The sequence below is a fragment of the Protopterus annectens genome, chromosome 10.part0, assembly GCF_019279795.1.
Source record: "Protopterus annectens isolate FY-2018-M chromosome 10.part0, PAN1.0, whole genome shotgun sequence".
NCBI classification, from domain to species: Eukaryota; Metazoa; Chordata; order Ceratodontiformes; family Protopteridae; genus Protopterus; species Protopterus annectens.
In genome coordinates this window covers 859,101,541-859,127,836 of record NC_056744.1, presented here as the reverse complement: position 1 = coordinate 859,127,836, position 26,296 = coordinate 859,101,541, and the positions used below count along the sequence as shown (strand labels likewise).

The following is a 26,296-nucleotide window of genomic DNA, read 5'->3' as shown; positions in this document are numbered from 1 at the left end:
TTCCCTTAGAACTAACACAGCCTTTATTCTTAAGGTGGCATCCAATACTAATTCAAACCAGTCTGTACATATTCCTGTCTTCTTTCCAACATACTTAAACAAAGGAGAAAACTCTTACATTTGTTTGGTCTTCAGGGACAACATAGATTCTATATTCACAGGATTAAAGATTTCAGAAAGGACGATCAGTTATTCATTTCCTTTGCCAAGCCAAAATTGGGAAAAGCAATTTCTAAAGTACCTTATCCAGATATGTCTCAGATTGCATTGTCTTTGTGTATCATAAGAAAAATTTGCCTTTACCAAATAAACCAAAATCACATTCAACTAGCAGTGTCTACTTTGACAGTCTTCAGTAGAGGATTATCCATTGAGGACATCTGTGCCGCAGTCTCATGGACAGCAGTACAGACCTTTGTGTCTCACTACAAGTTAGAGACACAATCAAGATTACATTCATCCTTGGATTTCACCATACTCCGAAATGTCCTTCACTGATGCCACCAAGTTTGATAGCTTGGAAATTTTGTCCCACATATTTGAATGGGTGAAAATAGACAACATTGGATACGGCAGTTATGTACTTCACATAATGTTAGATCCAGGTCTGATTTTCGTTCGCTTCCCCCAATCCCTTCCAAATTGTCACCCACGCCTTCTAATCTTAGTGTTTCCCCTCTATCAAAGGGTTTTCTTTGTGTAAATTTGGTCATTTATTTCACCATGGTAGGGGCAAACTCAATCTGAGGTACCTCCTAGGGATTTATGGGTAGGTTAGGAGTCTGCTCCGGATTCAATAAGTTTTGAGATCAGCACTGAAGTCTGATTTCGTTGGATCCTACAACTCGCATGCTTGAAGTGGATGAAAATCAGCCAAGATGGATCCAACGTTATAAGTACGTAACTTTATTTTTGCTATTACTTAGTGTGATTATTATTTGAGATAATTGAGTAGATTTGCAGGATTTTTACATGATTTTTATTTTCATTTAAATCAGTATTTTTGGCACTGTTTTGTGAGTGAAACATTTCTGACAGGAATTTTTTCTCAAGTTTGTATTTAATTCTTTGTCTAATGCTATTTCAGACTGTTTCTATGTATATGGGACTGAAACTGGCCTTTATTACATTTGTGGGCTCTTTGTGGTGGAGTATATGACAAGCTTTCCTTTACCCAAGAAATCCCAACCGACAAGCCTATTTGGTTACTGGCCAGTGCTCTTACATTAATAGTAGTGAAGTGTTTTGAGCAGTTGATCAAGAACCAGATCTCTTCAAGCCTACCTGCAACACTTAGATAATTTACAGTTTACTTTTAGATCTAACTGCTGCAAAGCTGATACAATAGCTATAGCGCTTCATGAATCCTTGGCACATTTGAAGAACAAGAATTGCTATGTCAAGAGTGCTGTGTATTGATCTTAGTTCCGCCTTTAACACTGTCATCCACCAGATTCTGATAGCAAAGCTGATCCAGCTGGGCATCAAAACCCCCTATGTAACTGGATACTGCACTTTCTCATGAACAGACCTCAGTGTTGTAGGAAATAACAGCTCAATCAATGTTACACTGAGCATGGGTGTCCCTTAGGGCTGTGCATTGAGTCCTCTGCTGTTCACCTTGTTGATGCACGACTGCATGGCCAAGCATGAATCAATCCATCAAAATCAAGTTTGTAGATGATACCACTGTCATAGGTCTTGTCAGAAGTGACCTTAAATGTAAGCAAGACCAAATAATTAATAGTGGACTTCAACAGGACTCAGGACATAACCTCTGGAAATTAATGGGATGGTAGTGGAAAGAGTCAAAAACAACAAGTTCCTGGGGGTGCACATCTCAGATGACCTATCTTGGTTGACGCATATTTGCCACTCAGTGAAGAAAACACATCTGTACTTCCTATGGAAACTGAGGAAGGCAAACCTGTCTCAGTCCGTCCTCAAAGCCTTCTACAGGAGGACCATCAAGAGCATCCTCTCAAATAACATCATAGTTTGGATATGGTAACTGCAAAACATCTGACTGCAAGGCTCTCCTGGAGGTAGTGAGTACAGCGGAAGAGGTTATTGGTTTCTCACTTCCATCCATGGATTATCTGCATGAGACTCGGTGTGTGGGAAGGGCTAGGAAGATAGATGGTCCCATTCCCATTACCCATGGCATGTACTTCCACCTTTCCTCAGGCAGGTAGTATCTTAGCTTTATCCCTCTATCCATAAGGCTGCTGAACTTGAATACCAAGTGTGGCAGTGAATAATCAGACCAATATGCCACTTGTTGTGAAATATCATCTATAGTAATCACTCCAGCAAATTGCTTCAGTAACTGGTACAGTTAGACTGATTTCTTATGCTATTAGTTCCTGAATGTGCAATAGTCAGAAGTGAGTCACCACTCCATACATCTGCAATATGAGCATTAAAATATATACTACAGCTGATGAAGTGCAATATTCTAAGCAATCACCAAGTAAAGTAATACTCTCTGCAATACTTACTAGTATAATATTTGTCTTCCTGTCCAACTGTGGTAATTTATTGTGTAGTTAATATTTTAATTATTACTGTATGTGCTTGTGTTACTGTCCTTCAAACTGTGTTTCATTGTTATGTCTTGCAAGAGGACCAAATCAATGTAATTTCACTCAGCTTGCACTGCTGTGTACATCTGATCGACACTAAAGTTTACTTTGACTTTGTATTGATCTTTCTATTTTTTTGCCCCTTGACTTAATGGACTGACAACAGAGGTAATCCAGAGAGCTTGAGTGAAGTCTGGTATCCCACCATTGACCCAGAGGGTGACAGGATGAAGAAGAAACAGAGTATAAAGGATTAGTCCACATAAAATCACTTTAGCTAGCAGACCTAGGAGACTCTTCAATACTCTCCCTGTGGGAGGAATAGACACACCTTGTTGAAGTTTCCAGTAGTTTTAGTTGAGCAAGTAGATGAGTGATTATTGTTGTTCTAATACCTTACATTCAACAGGTCAGTTATTTAAAAGCAGTTACAGACAGTGATGGAAGGGTCCATGGGAGCTGACTGGAGGAAAATCTGGGAGATGGAAAAACAAGGAGCCAATCCCAAATCTTGGTTGGTCCCTTATTTGAATATTCCTGAAAGACCCATTAGGATTTACCAGCTCAGCACCCTAAAGAACCTCATCCTTAGTTCAAAGGTTTTATTTTTATTTTTAACTTCTAACAAAACACCATGAGCTACAGCTATAGAACTATATTTAAGAAAATACTTTCGCCCGAGCTTCATCAGGTTCACCTATTAAAGTAGTTTACACTTTGATCATTGAAAATGCCTGCTTTTACAAGGCTATCACCAGATTTTTAGTCTGTTTTGTAGCACTTGTAAAATGAGAAGCAATGTCTGCATCAGTGGGACTTGTATTCCTTGGAGCCACGTATGAAAGCTTTATTACACAACTTTTTCCAGTCTGTCACATGTAAATGAGAGGTCGTGCCCAATTTTACTGGGTTCATTATCTCCTGACATAATATGAAAGGCTAGTATTCTCCTGTATAACAAAAAAGGTTTACGGTGCCTGCTTATAAGAGGCTTATGTATGTGATTAATGTGACCATTCCCCTCCTTCCTCTTGATAAAGACGGCCCTTTTTATATGCAGAGGAGGTAGTCACTTAAAGCTACATTAGGTGATTGCCATTTTTGAACAGTACTTGCATCCAGAGAAATATCATGCAGTGGAAAACAAGCCACAGTGCTCATTTTTTACAGAACTCCTGGATGTGCACAAGGAGGAGGAAAAAAGTAAGAGAGTAAAGTTTGAGTCCTCGGAACCTTTTGTGTGGGCTTACTGTGCCCATGGTATAAAAATCCACCAAGTGGTGAACTGCAGAATATGCAAACACTTTTAGTAAACATAAGAAGCTCAGATAATCTTTGAGCATGGGCAAGTTGTGCCAGTGGTGTACAGAATATAGCAGTGTGGAGTGCTGCCCTGGAACAATTTTCAGTGTACTGCAGATTGCAGAAACTTTGTTAAATGTAGCCCCAGTGGCTACAGAATCTATACCTGGTTGCTGTGGGGTAGCTGCAGTGAGAGGTAGAATGCTGTTGGTCCCAGAGCATGGTTTTAAGGCACTTTAGTCTGGGGTCTTAACTGGTCAAGCTTCTTCCTGAGTCTAGGAGTTACTGAGGGGTCTTCTGTTAAGATTCTTTTTCTCTTCAGGTTCCAGGTGGTAAAGTTAGTGCAAAAGAGGGCTAGATATCTATGTGCCTGGCTAGATAAAGGGCTGTAAATTGGGAGGGATCAGGTGGAAGGGCAGTTAACCAATCTCCTGAGAGAGGGGATCCTGGCATGGGGACTCGGGTGAAGTTAGGTGCTGTAAGAGGCTGATGTAATTAGTGTAGGAGGGGGCTGTCAGTCAAACTAGGAGAAAAGAGTTTGCTCACCATTTCTCACTCTTAGCACCAAAGTCCAAAATCAGTAGTAGAAAGCAAAAAAAAAAACAAGTTTCAAATAAAATTCCAGTATCTGCAACAGCTTTGCTTTCCCTAACTATAGTACAGACATTGAGATTCCAGGTTATGAAAATTGTTCACAGCAGCAAATTTTATCCCAGTTGATTCTTCAAGCCTTGGGGTCAATGTCAGCGGCCATAATTCTACTCACCCTGACAAGATTTCATATTCATAGGTTCATAGGATGTTATAGGTTCATAGGATGTTACTAGGCTATTTCCCAGAGGGACTTTCCAGACCTAGCAGTTCTCTCATCTAGTGTTATAACGAGGTTTATCATCTATGTCCAAGGTTTTTCTAGGAAGACTGCCTATGTCCAGAAAGGAAGCCAGGGCAATCCCCCGCATAAGTTTCCAGTTTCCCGTTTCCCATCTAGTCATCCAGGTTGTGCTTAAACAGGTCATGGAGGTGCTCTGCTTGGTATGGATTTGGAAGCCTATTCCAGAGGAGTGGCAACTTCTGAGAGATTTATCTGTCTCCAGCAGGTCCTGTTTATCTCGCAGGCTAGATAGAGTTCCCTGGAACGAGTGACTGTAGCCCCATTTGACTTACAGATGTGCATCATTTCCATTAGATTTGGGACAGAGATAGCCCTGTAAACCAGGCATAAGTCATCTCTAAGTAGTCTATATGCTGTGATACAGTAACAGCAACTTCATTCTGTCCATATAAAACATGTGTTGAAGATCCTGAATTTTCTTAGAAATCTGTGGTCTCAAGTTGCTGCAGGTGTCTGGTATGGTACATACCAAAGGAAGCAATATATTCAATAATAAACATATGAGGGATGAGTACAGGGGAGTTATAAGCTCTTTTGTTCTTAAGGCAATGCCTTTGCTAATCAAGTGAGCAATGTAGAATGCCTTCCGCACCACAGTAGACACATGGTGGTCAAAGTTGAGGTTACAGTCAACTTGTGTTCCCATGTCTCTCACTTCTGAATTGGTACATAGGGTATTATTTTATTTTATAATCAGCAGGGACATTGTTTTTACCAAAGAGAATGATGTATTTTTTAGCATTTAGTTCAAGACCATGGCTTTGGCACCAATCCTTGGTGTGTGTAAACCCCTTTTGAAGTACACTGACTTTGCTCGGGGATTCAGTGATAGCACCTAATTTGCAGTCATCCACAAACATGGTTAGCCACAGCCCCACTGTTTTGTCCTGGACGTCTGCAAAGTATATGCCAGACGAGGAGGCCCACCACTGACCCTTTGTGGAACCCTACTGCTGACATGTCTGCTGGTAGAGGTAAAGTCTTCCACTTTGAGTGTTGTCGATCTGTGAGCCGGTTTGCAACCCGCCTGACAAGATAAGGGCTGATATTCAACTGGGTTAGTTTGTCAATGATGGCTGAATGTGGGATAGTGTCGAAGGCCTAGGCCAAGTCAAGATAGGCTGTGTTGCATGGCTTTGCCCTTGTTTGTGGTCACGTTCTCAAAGTAGCCCACCAGGTTTAGCAGACATGACCTGCCCTTGACAAAAAACAAACTGGGATGGATCCAGGGTTTGGGGGTCACCTGTATCCTTATTTTTTAGGTCCATGATGATTTGTTCCATTACCTTGCAGATGATGCTGATTAAATTAATGGGTCTGTAGCTAACTGTGTCTGTTGTCATGTCGCCCTTGTGGAGCAGGGTAACGGTCTCGGTTTTCTATTTGCTGGGGACAAAGCCAGTACTCAGGCTGTGGTTGAATTGAATGCCTAATGGAGTAGCTATTTCTTGTTTTAGAACACTTAGAATGCAGCCTAGAATGTTATCTGGTTCCATGGAAATTGTGTTCTTAACCTTGGAGAGAGCATTGATGGCTTGCTTTTTGGAGATGGAGTCTTTCCCATAAAGCTTATACTAGGAAAGTTTACAAAAGTAAATAGAAGAGATTTGTTTGTTGTGTGTATCTAAAGCGTATTTATTCATTTTCAGCCCCAAATAGCTTCCTACAGTTTTTGGCAGAAATTTTCATTGAAGGAGCTAGCTCCTCTACCATTGAAGTTTAATTAGCAGCAGTCTCCAACTTTCATATATGCAATGACAGTTCTTCCCTAGCCTGTACTATGATATGCAAGGCCTTCCTAAGAGGTACTGTTTTTACTTATACCACCTTATAAAGATTGCAGGCCTTAATCCGTTCCCCCTTTGAACCAGCAGAAAAATGTGATCTTAAATTTCTGACCTGGAAAACAATATTCCTAGTGGCTATTACCTCTGCCAGAAGAATTTCAGAAATTCAAACATTATCCTCTAGACCACCCAGATTGATTTTCCATAAGAATAGGGTGACAGTGAGAATTAGCCCTTCCTAAGGTAGTGTCAGAATTCAGTATCAATCCATATATTAGCTTGCCTGTTTTAATTCCAAATTTGAAAACAAAGGTGAATATATGTTAACACGTGCTGGATGTTCATAGACAATTGTTTTTCTACTTATGTAGACAAAGGAGATTAGAAAGTCTGATCAGCTATTTATGTCCTTTGCAGACAACAAACTAGGCAAATCTGCTGCAATTGTAACATTGGCAAGATATAGTACTGAATGCATATCCTTTGTCTAAAATAAATTGGGCGTTTCATTATCAAAACCTTTAAGAGCCCACTATACAAGTTATATGGCAACCTCGTTAGTATTTTTATCCAATCATTCCATGGATGACACGTGCACCTGCTACTTGGGCTAATCCTCATACTTTTATTACCCATTACAAATTGGGTCTGGTCTTGAGGGAAGAGCTGTTGGTTCAGCTGTGTTCAGAAACATCCTTAGAGTCCACCTGGGTTTTCCTGTAGCTGGGGACTCTGTCCCAGTGGTTGAGGAATTAATGAAAACTGACATCAGATAAAGTTATGTACTTGCCATAACATTCCATCTGAGTTGTCCACTTTTATTCTGATGATATCCCAAGTTTAGTGGGACAAAAGCACTCAATTCTTTATGTATTTTTAATAAAGTGATTGTTTAAGGACTTTGAACGCAGCACCTTTTTTTTGAATCACCATGCTTTTTGCCCGGTTACGGTTTTTGTGAATCACTTTCATTCTTCCTTACCTCCCTGCCCACCAGCCCCCTTTGTCATTATGGACTTCTGGAAGAATGAGAGGTTATAAAGATGATGCCACAGTGTCTTGTATTGGGCTGCAGATATTGGTTTCCTGTGTCAGGAACATTATTCTAATGTTTCTTACTTGTGTCATCTAGCAAACAAGATCTGAGGCATGTTAGGGTTGGTGCATTATGGGTAGACAGGAGCTGGAGAGTCTCAGCCATGAGCTATAGTAACAGCTGAGTTGGATTTGAGATTTAGCTCTGAACCCAGTGGTTGAGGAAGAATGAAACTGGCCAACACAGGTGGAACTTTATAGTAAGTACATAACTTCTTTTTTTAATATTCCTTTTGTACTTTCTTCTTCCTATGCATGTTTTATTTATAGCTGCATTGTTTGCCTTATTTAGTTTAATTTTTAAGCTGTTGTCATTTGTGTTTTTATTACATATGCATTATTGCTGTTTTATCTTAGAAGAGCGTTATTTACAATAGTAGGTTAATAATCTGTATCCACTTAGCTAGATCATTTGAGCCTACTACTGCCATCGAAAATGTTAGTGTATGATTTCATGTTTGGCATAATCAAGAGCCAGCAGGTAACTGGAAATCCCTGGCCATTCCAGGGTGGCAGAAGTACTACTGTGCTAGGAATAAAGCTTTGGGGGTTTTGGAGAGTCCTACTAGCCTTTCCTGGGAATTGTGTGTATATGAAAATAACTTGTGCGAGAGCAGTTACCATGGGCTAAGGGAGGCTGGTGGGACCCTATGGTTCAAAGAGAGAGTAGGTAGCATAGTGAAAGGGGGTCTGAGGGTGTTAAGCCAAACACTCAAGTCTGTAAGTAACTTGTGTGCAGTCTAATCTTGGGGTGGATGTTCAAAACTCATATCTATGATAATTTTGAGTTGATTGAGTTAGACCTGTGCACTTTTACCTGCTAGGTACCAGTGATGTGGCCTATGAGAGCATCCCCCTAGAGCCAGCTAGAATCCTTTCTTTACATTGCTGGCAGTGGTGCCATCACTCCATGCTATTTTAAATGCTATTGGTGAGATTTAGACTTTGTCCATGCTACTCTTTGTTGCATGATGTAATATAGAGCATTGATATAAACAGAATTTTTAATTCCATGAAAGACAGCTAATAGAAAAAGTACTGTTAACAGTGATTTTAGTTTTTTCCTTTCTGCCCTGACATTCAAGCTCCTTTCTCACTACTTGGACTTTTATTCCCCACTTGCAGGCTGGTTAAAGCCTTCTTAACAGCTAAGGCAGTAGTCAGGTGAGTTGTTTTGATGTTGTGAAGTTGAGGTACTTTATATGAGCTGTAAAATGCTTGGTTTATGGTGACGATCCATTGTGAACAGTGTTAACTTTGTTTTGCACTTTTCATGTAGAGAAAAATGGACAACAGAGAATACAAGAATGCCCAATCATTTACAGCAGATGTTCGATTAATGTTTATGAATTGCTACAAATACAATCCTGCAGATCATGAAGTTGTAGCTATGGCAAGAAAACTCCAGGCAAGAGAATTTTTTTTCTTGTTTTTAACAAAATGTTCTGATTGACCAGATAACACACATGAGTAGATGGGGTCTATATTATCTTATCGAAGAGGCATTACAGCGAATGCCTCTTCATGGACCCCTAAAGAACAAACTGCCAGTTCCACAAATGGCCGATTCAGCAATCCCCCCCCCCCCGGAATTAACTTAAGGCTTTGCCCCCCACACCCCAGTGGGAAAAGGGACAAATTCACGCTGATAGCCAAGCGATTTTTTTCCCTAGGAAAAAAATCGGTGAATCTGCCATTTGTGGAGCTGACAGTTCGTTCTTTAGAGGTCGATGAAGAGGCATTCACTGTAATGGCTCTTCGATAACACAATATAAACCTGAGCAGATAGTTGTGTTACTATTTCCGATCCTTAACCTTTAATGCCTGTTTGTCATTGCCTATTATCAGTGCTATGCACTGTGTTGCCAATTCAGAATTCAGTTTTTTATTCTGAGATCACACTCTCATGAGATAATCATGTTGTAGTTTCTTTGGTTTTCTTCAGAATCAGAATTTCTTCCATTTTACAGTAATTTTTTTTCTGCTGTTTAAATATGTGAGATGACACTTAAATTATTTTTATACATTCCTGTTGAGGCTTAATTGTGAAACTACATGTATATCTGCCTGCCGTCATCACTCGGGTGTTTCTTGAGATTACCATTGCTGATAATTAATCTCCTTTTTCCTCTTTAAAAATAGAAACTTGTAGTTTATTTTTGTTATTTTTTTAATTTTCTGGATAGTGACATGTTGGGTAAATCAACAGGTTTTAAGAAATGCACTTCTTGTAGGCATGAAATCCCAAAATCAGATGCCCACAAGGAGTGCATACACTGTCTTGGGAGCTGGGCACTTGGACACTGCTTGTAAGATCTGCTCCACCTTTAACCTAAGAGCTCTGGCAGATAGGCACAATAAAATTATTTTAATGGGATATCTCCCAACTTCATCTTCTGTAGCTCAACCCCCTCCAAATCTAGAAACTCTGCATCTCTGAAACACAAGAAGCTCTCCCCTCTGAAGTCATCCAGTCTTCTTTGGAGCCTCCTTTAAAAAACAGAATAACTTCACATCTGACACCATCATATCCAAAGAATCAACTGGATGTGAAGCTGTTTGAACCTAAGGCTTTGGCTCTGTCAGTTATTACAATAAATCCTACAGTACCACTGTTGGATCCTAAGGTCCTCAGATCCAAAGCTGGGTACTTTGTTTAGGAGTACTACTCCAGAATCTGCTATTATGCCAGTTTTGCCCATCCTGCCTTCTTAGTTGCTTCAAACTCCAAAGAAAGCATTCAAGGCCCCCATCCACTACTTCCTCTAGGTCCTCCAGAAGCTTATTGGAAGTGGATGTGGATAGGATGACGAGAGAGTTTCTCAGAGCTCAGATCCAGATGGGGGTCTTACTTGCTCCATACCCTATCGGATCCGTGACTATGCCTAACAAGTCAAACATCTTATCTCTTTCTCTGATCCATCCAGTAGTTTTGGAGTCCCATGATCTGGAATCCTGGAGGAGGTGCAGTGTCTGATCTGAGGAAAGCTTTTTCCTCCACTCCGACATATTGTTAGCTAGTTTTGCTCCAATACCTTCCTTGGATCAGAACAGGTTTCAGAGCCGAAATGTGTCTGTCAAATCTGAGGGGAAAGGTTCTGCTCTGATTTTGTTGGATCCATCCCTTCCCATTAGACCCACAGCCATGGACAGTTCGGATCCGGTTCCACACCCGAGGTGTAGATCGCCAGGGGTTATTACATACTATTTTTCCTTCTTCCTTTCCACAAAAGGAAGAAACTTCCCGACATTCCATCCAAAGGAAGGCAGCAGCACAAGAAATCCAAAAGCTGCTAGACAAGTCACCCAGAAGGTCCTGCCAGGTCAAACAGGATTTGGAACTTATTCACTCTTCTTTTTAGTGCCAAAGGAAACAGGGGCCCTCTGGCCTATTTTGGGTCTAAGCAATTTGAATCAGTACATAAAGAAAGCAAAGTTCTGAATGGTCATGGTACAGTCCATCCTACCATTTCTTCACAATGACAATTGGATGTGCTTAATAGATCTTCAGGATGCTTACTATCATGTCAAAATAGAAAGGCAAACCAGAAGACAGTTATGCTTTTGGCTAGGAGCCACTCATTACCAATTCAGAGCCCTGTCCTTTGGACACACCACAGCTCCCAGGGTGTATATCAGATGTATGGCAGTGGTGGTAGCTCATTTGAGACTGAAAGGGTTACACGTGGTTTTCTTATCTAGACGACTGGCTTCTCACTACTCCCTCCATGCATCTCATCTTACATGCCAGGGACTATTTGCTCCAGATTTGCAAGTCATTGGGTAAAATGATATACCATGCCAAGTCAAATATAACACCAGTCCAGAGCCTAGAGTTCAATTGTACAATTCTAGATATGACAACACAGGTAGCATCTCTCCCTCCTCATTGTATTTCCACTATGAGAAGCCAGGTTTATCTTCACCTTTCCCATCAATTTCTTTTGGTAAGGTCAGTACTTCAAACACTTAGTTCCATGGCAGCAGCTGTAGTACCACTCTCTTCGGCACGTTTCTTTATGCAGGTTCTCCAGTGGACTCTATCTGTACAGTGGTTCATTCTGTATCAACCCCTATCCTTTCCCATCAAGCTTACCCCAGTGTGCAAACATACACTGGTGGATGCAGTCGGACAATCTTCACCTATGCAGACCTTTTGTTCTTCCAACCCTGATGGCCACAGTGACCATGGATACTTCTCAACTGGGGTGGGGGGCTGTTAATTGGAAGACAAGTCCAAGACGTGGTTCCCCCAACAGATCAAGTTGCATGTCAGTGTTCTAGATATGAGCAGTCCTATTAGCGTTGCAGGCTTTTCAAGATGCTCTTCCATTAGGGACTGTTGCAATGCAGACTGACAACATGTTTGTAGGTACATCAACAAACAAGGAGGAACTTGTTCTTATCCGCTTTGCAGAGATTCCATGAGAGTATGGGAATAGGTGATCTCATCAGACCACTTCGTGACATACATTCCTGTGAAAACCAGCATGCTAGCAGACAAACTGAGCAGATCCACTTTTATTCCTCGAGTGGTCTCTCAGTCAATCTGTGGTGGAGAGGATCTTGCGTTGGGGCCGACATTACTGTGACCTATTTGCCACTCTCCACAACAAGTGCAGTAGGTACTACTCTCTTATCCCCCTCAGGGGGTTGGTGAGAGAGACTCTACTCCATGCTTGGCCGTTTGGGCTCCTTTATGCTTACCCTCATCTTCCTTTGATCCCCAAATTTTTACAGAACGCAAGTTGGCTGAAGAGCTCAGTAATACATATTGCCCCTTCCTGCAGTCCCACTTTCATTTATATTCCATGGATACTGGAACCAACTCTGGATCTCCTTTCTCATCCATCAGGGATCCAGCATCCCAACATAAAGGCCCTCAAACTATAACCGCATGGTTTCTCCATTTCTAGTAGTAGACTGCCTAGATTCTCTTCCCTTGTATGTGACATTATTTTGACTTCTCAAAAAGAATCTACCAAAAAAGCATACAAAAGAAATAGAATGGATTCTCCCTTTGGGGTTTAAATAGAGTGTGACAATTTTTCTGCCACAGTCTCTACAATTCTCCAGTTTTTGACAACACTTTTCAAAGGAGGAGCTAGTTTATTTACAATTAAACTTCATCTGACAGGAATTTCCAGTTTTCAGGCTGGAAACCGACATTTTTCCCTGGCTTCGTCTAAATTATGTAAAGCCTTCTTGACAGGTACTTTTCTTGTAAGGCCTCTGATAAAGGATCCCTCATCACCTTGGGATGTGACAGCTGTGCTACAAGGTCTAACACAGAAACCTTTTGAACCTTGAGCTAAGTCTGATATGAAATTCCTGTCATAGAAATCTGTTTTCCTACTAGCCTTTACTTCTGCAAAGAGAATATCTGGACTCTGCTCTTTTTTTCAAAAACATCTTGCATCATTTTTCTTAAAGATAAGGTTTCTTTACGGATTAACGTTTTAGGTTTTAAAAAAAAAAAAAAAAAGTGGCTTCTGAAAATAGCATTAACCAATCCATTCACTTACCAGTTTTCTTTCCAATTTTTTCAAATAAAGGAGACATATACTGCACCTCCTTGATGTGCACAGAAAACTACATTTTTATCTTCACAGGACAAAACAAATTAGAAAATCAGATCAACTTTTTCATCAAAAAGGCTAGATTGTCCAGTCTCTAAAGTTACTTTAGCCAAATCGATAACAGAGTATATTTGTTGGATTTATAACTCAGTAAGGCATGACATTATCTAAACCTCCCAAGGCTCATTCAACCAGATCCGTGGCTACATCTTCTGCTTTTTGGTCTAGAAGATATATTGATACTTGTACTGCAGCTACATGGTTCATACCTTTATTATTTATTACAAATTGGATATTTCTGTAAACAGATCCGCCTTTGGTTCGGTAGGACTCTGGAATATCCTTCCATGAGGGCCACCCAAGATCAGCATAGCTGGGGACTTAGTTCCATATGTTGAGGAGGAATAAAAAGGACAACATCAGATTTAAGAGTTATGTACTTAACAGAACTAGGCATCTGTGTTGTCCATTTTCATTCTTCCTCAACTTCCTTCCCATCCATCCCGTCCTTTTTTTCTACAGAGCACTATTAGACTATATTGTGAACCTACAATTCCAGGTTTGATCCTTGTATTTTCTAGCAAGCTATACCTCTGTCTGTTTAACTATAGGGATATATGGCAACAAACTCTATCTGCGGCAATGGGGATGGAATTGGGACATTATGGTTAGAGGGAGGAACTGGAGCTGGATCTGAAGTCTCGAATATCCTGCATTTTTCTTGTCTTTAATTGTAGGCTTGGATTATGTAATATAGTCTAATCATGCTGCATTTTAGTAATATATTTTTTGCAATACCTTCTCTACAGCCTCCAAGTGTAAGGGTTGACATTTGTCAGGTCATATAGTCTGTATTCTGGCAATTAGTACAGATAACTAAAATTATAACTTGTTAATGGGCTGCTTCTTGTGAGAAGGGTGCAGAGACTGAATCTTTCCACCTTTGTTTACCTGCTAAGTGACATTGAGCAGGTCACTTACCAGAGAGTTCTTTGCAGCAATTGGGAATTTGGGCTAGGCTCCTTAATGATCTCTAGGACTACATACCTAATAACTAGGAACCTGTTGTCATTTGCTAGCCATTCCCTATTGCACAGCTGATCTAGTTCAGGAAATGTTAAAGCAATATCACCAGCAGACCAATTTTTAAATGTAACATATGCAATTTATTCTTCAAGGGTAACAGGTCCCTGTAGATTAGGCACTGAAGTGAAAAGTTGTTTGCCAGCAGCAACTTCTGCATTAGTAATTGATGTCTTTCCATATCACTTATCACTGTTGCAGTATTCTTTACCAAAGGGATTCCCTGCCAAGGGTAGCCCATTATAGAAGTACATTACAAGTATGCTTACCCCCGATCAAGGCATAGGTTGTAAAGGTGTACAGACCTCTGAACTTTTCTCCAGTCCGAATTCCATCATTGATTCTGTCTGAACACTCTTCCTTTGCTGATTACAGAGCAGTGTTCCAGGTAAGTGCCCCGTTGAGGTAACTTTTTTCCTTTTGGTTTTTTTTTGTTTCTTTTTTTTGATTTTTGTGAGTTTGCATGTTATCCAGAAAGGTAAAATGTCAGTGTGGGAGGCAGATTCCCCATAACAATTGGCAGGAACAGTGTCTGTTCTGTTTGGGTGCATCTCATGATGATGCACAGTGATCCGTTTGCCAAGTGTTTGTCTCCAAGACCCTACGTAGTTGCCTCTCCTCCTTGCCCATTTAACTGAAGAACCAATGTTTTAAGTTGTTGGAGCAGGGTGCTGTGGTAGAATCTTGCCATCCTGAAGGTCAGCTGCCTGCCAAGAAAAAGGCCTACAAACTCTGATCTGGTTCGGCTGCTGTCCTGCCTCCTCTGGACATCTATTTCAAAGTGGGTGAAAGCTCATAGTATCGCCTGGTTGTTGTCTGACTCCACTGCCGTGAGCCTGTCAGAGGTCAGCATGGATTTGACTTCTTGCACTTTCTTGGAGAATCTGCAGATGTCCAGATGTTGAAGGGAAGCCTCAGATTATTTCTGAGGGGCTGACGAGATACAACAGATATTTGTTCAGGAGGAGATTCCTGCTGTGTTGGTTGAATGTTGGCAAGGGTTTGAACCTTCTAGGGTATTTAGGACAGGTGTTCCTCAAAAAAAAAAGCACGTTTCCCCTGCTGTTATAGATCCTCAGTGTGAATGGCAGGATTCTATCAAGGGGATTGTTCAAAGCATTGCTGGCCTTAAAACCTCCACAAGGAGTTTGTGTCTGCTCCCTCTGGTCATCTACCCCACTCAAGAGGCCTAGAGAGCAGGACTCCTCTGAAGAGGATTTGGATTCTGAGAAAGTGTCTCTGGCATATTCCTCTCAGATTCCTTCTCCCTTGGATTATGGCTCTGAGGAGGAAGATTCTATTTGCCCAAATTCTCCTTTGGAAGAACTGTCCTTTGTGACTGTTTCTTGTATGATGGAGTAAGAGTACTTTAAATGGGACTTTTCTCAGGTTTCTGACATTCAAAAGAGAAATTATGAGCTTCTCCAGATGGTGTCTACAATTTTTGGCTCCCCTTCTAGATACCTTTTTCAGCAGCCTCTGTGGCCTCAAATTCTTGACCAACAAAACCTAAGAAGCCTGATAGATTTTACAAGGTACCTGATGCGCGTAAGTTCCTCTTACAAATGTCCTCCTGCTAACCCTTCTGCTGTGTCTCTCTTCTGACAAACACACTAAACATTTGTTCATAGGTTGGTACTAAGGCCTATGCAAGTCTAGCCATAACAATTCCCTGGAAATTTTTTCCCACAATATTTACTTCTCTTGGCCCCTGTCTAGCAGGGCGACTGACATGATCCCCGGGGTGAATTTCCTATCTCCCATCCAATCACCAAGGTTCCTTTTGAAGAGGGCCAATAAGGCTCTCTGCTTGATGTGTATGGGCAGTCTATTCCAGAGTATGGGGAGTCTGTCTTTTAATAAACTACTTCCTTTAGAGAAACAATGGTGCTATGGAATGACTTGACAGAAAGGTCTATACTGCTGCCACTTAAGCCTTTCGGACTACTAATTACCAGACCCATACGACCAGGTGTCATTCTGAAGGGAAGACCTTGGCCACCCTACTTACAGGGTTCTACTTCTCGGGTAGCTTGCCACTCTCTTAAATGTAGGTATGATGCATCTGATGCCCTTTGTAGGGCTGCTGCCTTTCATTCTGTTTTGAGATGTTACTCTTGGCTTCATCTATAGCCTCTGCCTGATGGTATTAAATTGTTGGATGCTACTTTTGACAATACAAACCTGTTGGGTTCTACTCCTGCTGCTGAGCTTTTTAAGTCTCTTCAAGATAAAGGTAAGGCCTTGCTGAAATTAAAGCATATTTTTGTGTTTCCAATCCCTGTGTTCCAGAGGAATTATCCATCCAAATCTGCTTTTGCTCACAGATAACCTTGCCCTCCTCCCAAAAGTAAGAAGGGTTCTAGATGGTTCCTACTTTTAAGTCTGCTAAGACTCCTACTTCTCAAAGGCATCCTTTTCAAGACAAGCCAGGTTCTGTTTGTTTCTCCTTTTCTTGATTCAGATTCCCTTTGTCTTTTTTGTCCCTTGTCAATTGGTCATGGGTCACTCAAGACTCTTTGTCCTGTCCATCTGTCAGGGGTTACTTCATGGTTTGGAAATCCCTTCCACCTTTTCTGGGCATCTCTCAACCTCCTCAGGCAGCATCCTTTCTTCCAAGAACTGCTTCAAGCCCTTTTGGCACAAGGCACCATTCAAGCTGTGCCCTCTTCCCAGGAGGGGAAGAGGTTTTCTTGAAGGACAATAGGTATTGCATTTGTAAATTAGACATGGAAATGGAAAGTTGTTTGATAGCAGCAACCTCTGCATTAGTAGTTGATGTCTTTCCATATCACTGTTGCAGTATTCTTTACCAAAGGTTCCCAGGAAAGAAGGCACTTGGATACCCATTCGGGATTTTTCTCAACTGAACACCTTTCTGAGGGTCCTTTCTATTCTGATGTTAACCTTCAGACTCAGTTTCCTCCTTCTCTTCCTCAAGCTTTCTTGGTCTCCTTGGACCTCAAGAATGCTTATATTCACATCCCAATTCATCCCCCTTTTCGGGATGGTTTTGCATTTCTCTGTCTCCTCTTTGCATTTTCAGTTTTCTGCATTGCCCTTTGGCCTTCCCAGTGCCCCAAGGGTATTCATCAAATGCCTCACTCCTGTGATTGCCTTTTACAGGCTTAAAGGGGTTCAAATCTTTCCTTATCTGGACAGCCTGCTCATTCAGGCTTCCTCCCCCAAGGTCTTGGTTTAGCACCACCGGTATACTGTACATATGTTAGAAAGCCTGTGGTTTACAATAGACTTCCAGAAGTCAGTCCTGTATTCCCAGGATCATGCGTTTCTCTGTTGCAGGCTCCAGACCATTCCTATGCTGGCTTCCCTGCCTCCTTCCAAGGTTCTTTTTCTAGTCACTTTTTTCAGTTTCTTCTTTCTCTGGTTTCAGTTACAGACAGGGAATTTCTTAAGATGCTGGGATTTATGGCCTCTACCATTCCTGTGCTATCTTTTACCATGCTTTACATGAGAAAGCTTCAGTGGTTCCTGAAGTCAGTATGGCTCCAACACTGTCCTCCACTAAATTTTCTAGTCCCTCTTCCATGCCTCAAACCCGAGCTTCAGTGGTGGATTCATCAGATGTCTCTCAACCCTGGACGTCCTGAGAGGGGATTGAAAGCTGAAAGGAACTTTTTTCAGATGCCTCAGACACTGGGTTGGGGAGCCTTTTTCGGTTCCCTCAAAGTCCACAGTCTCTGGCCTCCTCCTCAGAGATCAGACTGTCCTTCTTATATCACTGTTGCAGTACTGTTTACAATAGAGATTTCCTGACAAGGGCAGCCTGATGTCCAGTCAGCATACCAAAGCCTTAAGTTGTAAAAGGGACGTCTTGCGTCACAAATATGCACCCTGTGCCTGGCATCCAGCATAAAGGTGGCATGCTGACATACCATCCTCAGAGCCTCTTTGCCACCAGTCCAGATGCCATCTTCAGTCATCTGTCTAAAAGCTCGTGCATCTGCTGGTTACCAAGGCATTTTTCAGATAAGTGCCCCGTTGGGGTGATTTTCTCAGCTTCCTTTATTTTGTGGTGGTTGGTTTCATGTCATCCAGAAGGGGAAAATGCAAGTGTGGAAGACAAGATTCCCTATAAGGGCTGTCATGAGCAGTGTGTATTTTGCTTAGGTGCATCTCACGACCATACATCTTGTCCTATTTGTCAGGCATTTGTTCCAAACACCTTGTGTAGTCATCTCTTCTGTTTAGCCACTTAGAGAACCAGCATTTTAAATTGTTAGATAAGGGTACTATGGAAGAATTGTCGTAGTCTGAGGGTCAGATGTCTGCGAAGGTCAAGAAAGGTCAGTTGGATTCTTCAGCTGTACCACCTCCACTGGACATCTTTCTTGAGGTTGGCGAAAGCCCAGAGAACCACCTGGCTTTTCAGTCAGATTCCTCTGCCATGACAGTTTTGGAGGTCGGCATGGATCCGGCTCCTTGCACATCCCTGGAGGCTCTACAGATGTCAGTTTTGGATCTTTAGGGGGAAACATGGCTCATTTTTTACGAAGTGCCCAGGAGTGTTCCACAAATCCTTGTCAGAGAGGAGATTTCTACTATGTTTAGTGTCATCAGGGGTCTGAGCCACCTAAGATCTTTAGGGCTGATGTCCCCTTGAGAAAGAAGCAGAAAGCTAAGCGTCTTTCCTACTGCTCCCAAATATCCTCAACTGGAATGGCTAGACCTACTCACACAAGACAAGGGGTCTCTCATCCATTCCCACTTGTCCACTCTTCAACTGACAATGCCGATGATAGGGTTTTGATGGCTTTTAGGCACCTTTTTTCTGAGGAAGTGCTTCAGGTTCTGCAGAAGGTCAGAAAACCTACTACCAGAAAATCTTATCCAAATGGAAGAGATTTTCTGTCTGTCATCCATATAGTAGCCTTGATCCACTTACTGTGGAAGTTCCTTTGGCCCTCTTTGTGTGAATTGCTCCATGCTGGGTTGGCACACTGCTCTGGTAAAGCCCACCTGTTGGCTATTTCTGTGCGTCTCCCTTTGGCTTCCCTTTTGGCTTCTAGATTCAAGGTCAAACAATTTCTTAAAGGAATTCTTCATATTAGACCTCCCAGGAAGCCTATTCTTCCTTCATAAGACCTTAATTTTATTTTGGAAAAATTGCCTCAGGCTCCTTTTTATCCTACAGCTTCAGCTTCCTTATAGCATTGTTCTTTTGGCCCATACTTCAGCCAGACAGGTGTCTGAGCTGCCAGCCCTTAAGGCTGTTCCTCTTTTTTTTGGTTTGCCATAGGGATGGGGTGTCTCTTTGTACTACTCCTTTTATGACCAAGGTTGTTAATGAGTTGTCTCTTAGTCTGTTTATTTGCTCACTTTCTCCTCCTCCTCAGTCTGAGAGTGAGAAGGTTCTTCACACCTTGGATTTGCACAGACAACTCAAGATATTTGAATAAAACTACAGACTTTCATAACTCTAAGCAGCTTTTTGTTTCTTTTCATCCTAGATCTTTAGGTTTGGTTGTTTTCCAAGTAAGCCGTTTCTTCTTGGACATATAAAGCCATTTCCTTCGTTCATGGGAAAAGCCTTCCTTCTGTTGAGGCTCATTCTATCAGGGCATGGCTTCTTCTGGTGTTTTTTTTTTTTTCCAAAGTTTTAGATAATTCCATTCTTGAGGCAGCTACTTGGACTTCTGTGCATAGTTTACCAAGCACTAAGTTGGACGTTTCTAGGGTTAGAGTCGGATTTGCCAGGGCTATCCTACATGGTTTTCTTGAGGGCTCTGCTGGGCCTTCCTCCTCCCAACTTTCTTCCTGAGCTTTGTACTTTCCCTGTTGTAAAGAATGCTGCAGAAGTGATACAGAAAGACATAGTACAGTTGTGTTAAATCTTACCCTAACAGTAGATGTCCTTCTCTCTTGGAGTATTTTCTCCTTCCCTCCTCCTCCCCGTTTCCTTTCTCCTCCTTGGGTGTACATGTTCCCTCTTTTCCTTGGACTGTCATTCCTCCTGGGGCTTTTCAGGTCTGAGGGTGGTACGTCTGTACATCACCTTCATGCCCTACGCCAGGCACTAGGATTCGTGTGACATGCGTCTCATTTACAACCTAAGGCTTTGGTATACTGGCCAGACATTGGACTGTCCTTGGCAGGGAATCCCTGTTGTAAAGAATACTGCAACAGTGAAGAGAAGGACATCTACTGTTATGGTAAGATTTTACACAACCATACTTTCTCCTTTTCGGCCTTCAGACCTTCCATTCCATCCCCCTTCCAGGGTCTTGCAAAATCTTCACAGGCAATACCACGGTGATGTGGTATATCAACAAGCAGGGGGGAACATGGTCCTACCTTCTTTGCAGAGTAGCTGTTCAAGTTTGGGATCTAGCTGTCCAGTGTCAAGTGACTCTTCAGGCTTTTTACATTCCTTCAGATCAAAATATAGTGGCAGATACTCTCAGCAAGTCCAAAACACAGGCTCACAAATAAATGCTTCATAGAAATGTGTTTCTAGATAATGTCAATCAGTGGGGTACTCATCAGGTAGATCTTTTTGCCTCCCCTTTGAACAGACAACTTCCTCTCTCTTTTTTTTTTTTTTTTGCCCCAGAGTCCCAAGCCCTCTGACTTGGAAGGTGGATGCCGTATCTTTTTCTTGGAGGGAAATGTTTCTCTATGCCTTCCCCCTCCCCATCCTCTGATTCCAGGGGTCCCACTCAAGATAGCGCAGGACTCTCCCAAAATCTTGTTGGTGACACCCTTTTGGCCCAGACAGCATTGGATCCCCCTTGTATACCTAGCCAGGGGCAATCATCACAAGTTAGCTCAGAAGGTGGACCTCACACAAGGCAATGACATTGTGGGCGATAGGATTTTTTTTTTCTCCAAACATCTTTATTAAAGTTTCACACATGGCAAAGATAATCTTACACTTATATAAAAGAAAAACATACAAAATTATACCACTTTAGTTGCAAGCAGTTTATATCACAGACACCATTGAAGCAAACTGTAGTTGCAAACATTATACATCACTTATAAACCGCCCATTCATTCAGTTAAGCATTATATGGCTCATTAATTTCCTGCCTGTTAAACCTCGTTCCTGCTCTGCATATATTGTTCCCACAATTCCCATTTATTCCTATGTAGTTTGCTCCTTCCCTTTTCTAAAGTTACCAATTCTAGTTGTTTTATCTGTTACTATATTTACTACTAGTAAAGTTGGTCTAGACTTCGATTTCCATTTTCTAGTAATTGCTTTTTTAGCAGCCAAAATAAGTAGACTCAAAGGCTTTACTATATCTAGGCAATTCCGATTCTGTAGCATAACTCAAAAAAAATAATCTCCCCAGTCAGTCCAGTCTGCTCACCCAGCATCTCTGACAGAGTGGTCCGTAGGGAATCCCTATAGTCTGCCAGCTCATTACACTCCCACAAAATAAGTTCCTACTTTTTTCATGTCTGTCACACCACCAACATTTGCTGTCCACCTGAGGAAAAATTCTTTGGACTCTACTCTGGGTATAAAAATACCTATGTAAAGACTTCCAGGCAAAAATCCTAAATCTTCTAGAGTCAGTTGCATATTTGAGAGGTATACCTATATCCCCCATTGTCTCTTTGTGAATTGCTTATCCAATCTCTTCACGATCCTTTCTAAGCACCTCTGATTCTTATAATTCACATCTAGGTGCTTAGGATTTCCCTCTCTCTTCCCCCCTTGGCTGTCCTGGTGTGACTCAGATTGAACTCTACAGTTCCCTACAAAACGATATCTACAGGACTGCAATCAGTTTCTCTCAGCATTTAAACAGATTGAACTCTACAGTTCCCTACAAAACAGTGTCTACAGGACTGCAGTCAGTTTCTCTCAGCATTTAAACAGAGTAGGTTGCACACAAAAAGCATTTGTTAAGCTTTCACTTACAGTGCTGTGTAATTAAGCAGGTCACCATATTGGTCAGCCATAGGGCTCTTTTTTTTCTACTTGAGTGTTTGCCTCCTTCCCCTGTAACTTAAGTAAATTGACTCTTACATTAAGAGCTATAATACTTACCTTATAGCTGTAGGACACCTTAGGAAACCTTGTAAACTGCAATAGCCCCGCTATCGCTCCCCTCCCTGCCCCCAATTCCCTCCCGTCCTCAGTACCTCTAAATTTATAGTACTGTAGCCACTCCCCCACTTTCTAGATCCTATCTGCTTTCATCTGGGATAATTCCACCCACCCCCATTCTTCTACCTATATTTTAATAGCACCTATTAGCTTTCATCTGGCATTCTCCCATCCCCCTTCCAGTACCTTTACCTCACCACTCTATCTTTTGGTGTTGCATCACCAGGTAAAACAGTTCCTTAACTCACTAGCCGAATCACAGATAATGATATACTCCTCTTTACTGCCCCTCTTGTTCGCACCATACCTCCTTACCTTGTATGAAAACCAGTTTCTCACGGGAATTCAGGTCCCAAAAGGCCATACTATCAACCCAGTTGTAAATCCTTCCACCTTCAACAATACTTACAGTACCAGATCCTATCCAATATCTTGTTCAGTCTATCAACATCTCAACCCAGGCACATTAGCTCTAGATCCAAACACTACCACAAACTAATAAAGAAATTCCTGAAGTTCATCACCAAGTATAGACTCAACCTAATACTTGGTGGTGATATTCACCCCAACCCTGGCCCACCCACCTCAGATACACATACCCCCTCTACTTGCAATCTAAGCTACAAACCTACAATTAATAGACCAACTAACTCTCTCCTAGCCTGTCATCTCAATATTAGAAGCATTAATAACGAGGTACAAGAATTGCATGCATTTCTTGATGTCCACTCCCCTGAGATTCCCTGTTTATCTGAAACCTGGTTAAAACCCAACACTAAAGACAATGAAGTGTTACCACCTGGGTACAACATATACAGGCTGGATCATGCTTCGAGGAAGGGGGGTGGGGTAGCTGTACTCTATAAATCTGCGTTGAATGTCACCATAGATGTAATACAACCACCTCAGATTAATAACTCAGAGATTCTTGCCACAAAATTGCAACTTAATAAAAATAAATGCATTAATATCATCTGTATGTACATTCCCCCAGGTAACAATATATCTACACTTGAAGATATCCTGCACTGGCTATCATGTCACTACCCCCAAGAAACCCTACTACTTGGAGACTTTAACATAGACTGAGGCACCTGTTCCTCAGAATCCCCAACCACCCATATTAACCTGCATGCATTTACACAAATTATATCCACCCCTACCAGGATAGGTAAACCCAACCAAAAAGAAAGCATACTTGGCTGGGTACTCATAAATAGTCACCCCCAACCGTACACCTCTGGTACCCTCCTTGATGGCCTAAGCGATCACCTTCTCACATATGTAATTAAGCACAAAACCATTAATTCCCAGCAATCCTTACTCAGAAAGGTTAGAAACAATAAAACTTTGACCCTGTCAAATTCCAACAATTACTAAACTCATGTAATTGGTCTATTCTAAAACACTTCCCCTTAGAGGAAGCAGTAGCATTCTGTAACAACAAATTCCTTGAGATCCTTGATTTGCATGCACCTGTTCCTTCGAAGAGAACCAAGGCAAAAACTGCGCCATGGCTTTCTAAAGAGTCTAAACTCAAAATTACCCTTAGAAACAAAGCATGGGCTTTATGGCGTTCTTCTAAAGACCCTCAAGATCACATTAAATACAGGCAATTCAGGAACGAAACCAAAAAATCAATTTTACAAGATAAAAAACAATACTACTGTAATTTACAGACAGTAAATCAAAATAACCCTCAGAAGTTTTGGGCAGGTTTAAATAATCTACTACATCCTGGACAAACTTCAACCCCAATCCCTGCTGCTACTATTGATAAAACCCCTGAAGATGTTTCTGACAGTTTTAACCGATTCTTTACCGAGACAAATCAAGCCCTAGCTAGCCAACTACCTCCTAGCTCCCTTGGTCCTGAAAGTAGCACCCCTTAGAAACCTACTCGCATTCAACCAGTCGCCACTTCACTTATCTGTACCTTGATCAAAAAATTAAAACCCACTACACTTTCTGCTGATCAACTCCCTGCCGAGTACCTACAAAAATCAGCTGATGCTATTGCTTACCCCATCTCAATACTAATCAATCGAACCATAGTAGAAGCTAAAATTCCCATCATCTGGAAAATATCTTATCTAATTCCACTTCACAAAGGAGGCAGCTCTACTGAATTCTCCAGTTATAGGCCAATAGCTGTACTCTCTCCACTTGCAAAGATTATGGAAAATTGTATTCATAGACAACTCATGCACCACCTAATCCCGAATCACCTTATGGCAGACACTCAGCATGGCTTTCGTCCTCATCACAACACTACTTCAGCCCTCCTAGCCTTTACCAACACCATAAACCATAATCGCAACAATAATTATGTATCCTCAGCCCTCTTCTTGGATCTTTCCAAGGCATTCGATATGGTTGATCACCAACTTTTAATCCACACCCTGCAAACATTCTGTCTAGATAATAGAGCCCTTCAGTGGTTTCAATCCTACCTGAATGGTTGACAGCAGGCTGTCCTCTGGCAGAACAAACTCTCTAACCTTCTACCTAACATCCTTGGAGTACCACAAGGCTCTATACTAGGGTCCTTGCTGTTCTCCATCTTCATTAACGACCTTTATACTGTCATCCCAAAAGTCAGCTGTATCTAATATGCTGATGACTCTACTCTGATTTGCTCAGCCACATCTCCAGTAGAGTTATGGTCAGCTACACAGACCACCTTTAATACAATAGAAAACTGGCTTTCTGAACATAGTGTGATCCTAAATCCCAAAAAAACTAAAATGCTATTATTTTCACAAACAAGTAGGTCTACCGCTTTCACCTTTACCATAAATTCAAATGATGGCACAATAATCTCCCCTGACCCCTCTACAAAACTATTAGGTGTCATCATAGACAATAATCTAAATTTCGACCTACCTGTTAACCAAACTATCAAAACCATCAATAAAAAACTAGGGTCACTTTACAGAATAAAAGCCTTCATAACCCCTCCGGCTAAAATTGCCGTAGCTTGCTCTCACTGTCTTTCAACCCTTCTGTATGCATCCCCTCTACTCTCGAACTTGAACGAGACTGTCCTTAACAAACTCTCAATTTGCTACAACCACATTGCCAGGTTTGCCACTGGGCTGCCTTTTAGGACACATCATTGCATCAATCTAAATCAGCTTGGGTGGCTTGAACTACCCAGCCTAATCCAGTATAACCAACTGATTATGGCTTATAAAATCCTCTATAATCCAGACAATACTCCTGCACTTAAAATATTATCACCCTCTATAACAATCCTAGACCGCTTCGATCCTCTAACAAACTACTAAGCCAGACTAGCAAAATTAATAACACAGCCGGTGACACTCTCTTTGTAAACTTTGTAAGTAGATCCTGGAACTCTCTTCCAGCTGATATTACCTTACTTTCCACCTTAGGTCAATTTAAAACTAGACTCAAACAACATTTGTCACTTAAGTGGCTATGTCAATGTATCAAGCCTGGCTAACTCTCTCGAGAATGTGTAAAAATCTGTTAACCAGTTTACTGTGTAATTTAATTTAATCCTGACTTGCGCTCAGGATTAACTCTAACCTGTGGAACTTGTTTAACTTGCTTACTTATGTAATCTCTGTAAATAGTCTGTTTGTATTATGTAATGCTGGTATTATGTAATGCTGTATCTGCTTACCCTTGGAGCTTTACTCCCCGGGCATCCGCTGAAAATGGACATGCATCCAGTCGGACTATCCCGGTCAACAAATGTAAAATAAAAAATAAATAAAATAAATAATTATCATGCAATATTTTATATGCTTTACTAATTACTCCATCTGATGATGTAAATCTTTGTTTATTCATTGCCATTAGCACCACGGTTCCATCTACAGAACCGATATGGCCGTTTCCAAGCTCATGCCAGACAA

The 26,296-nt window shown here is 41.4% G+C and overlaps 1 protein-coding gene across 3 annotated transcripts in view; it reads left to right on the top strand.

The window, feature by feature from the left end:
- The window catches only part of LOC122813371 (bromodomain-containing protein 3-like), a 1,265,442-nt gene that overhangs the window by 785,137 nt on the left and 454,009 nt on the right, over window positions 1-26,296 (top strand). For all 3 annotated transcript variants that reach the window (XM_044085658.1, XM_044085659.1, XM_044085657.1), the window contains one exon: window positions 8,944-9,072. In XM_044085658.1, coding sequence (XP_043941593.1) covers window positions 8,944-9,072 — 129 coding nt within the window. The remainder of the gene's footprint in view (window positions 1-8,943; window positions 9,073-26,296) is intronic.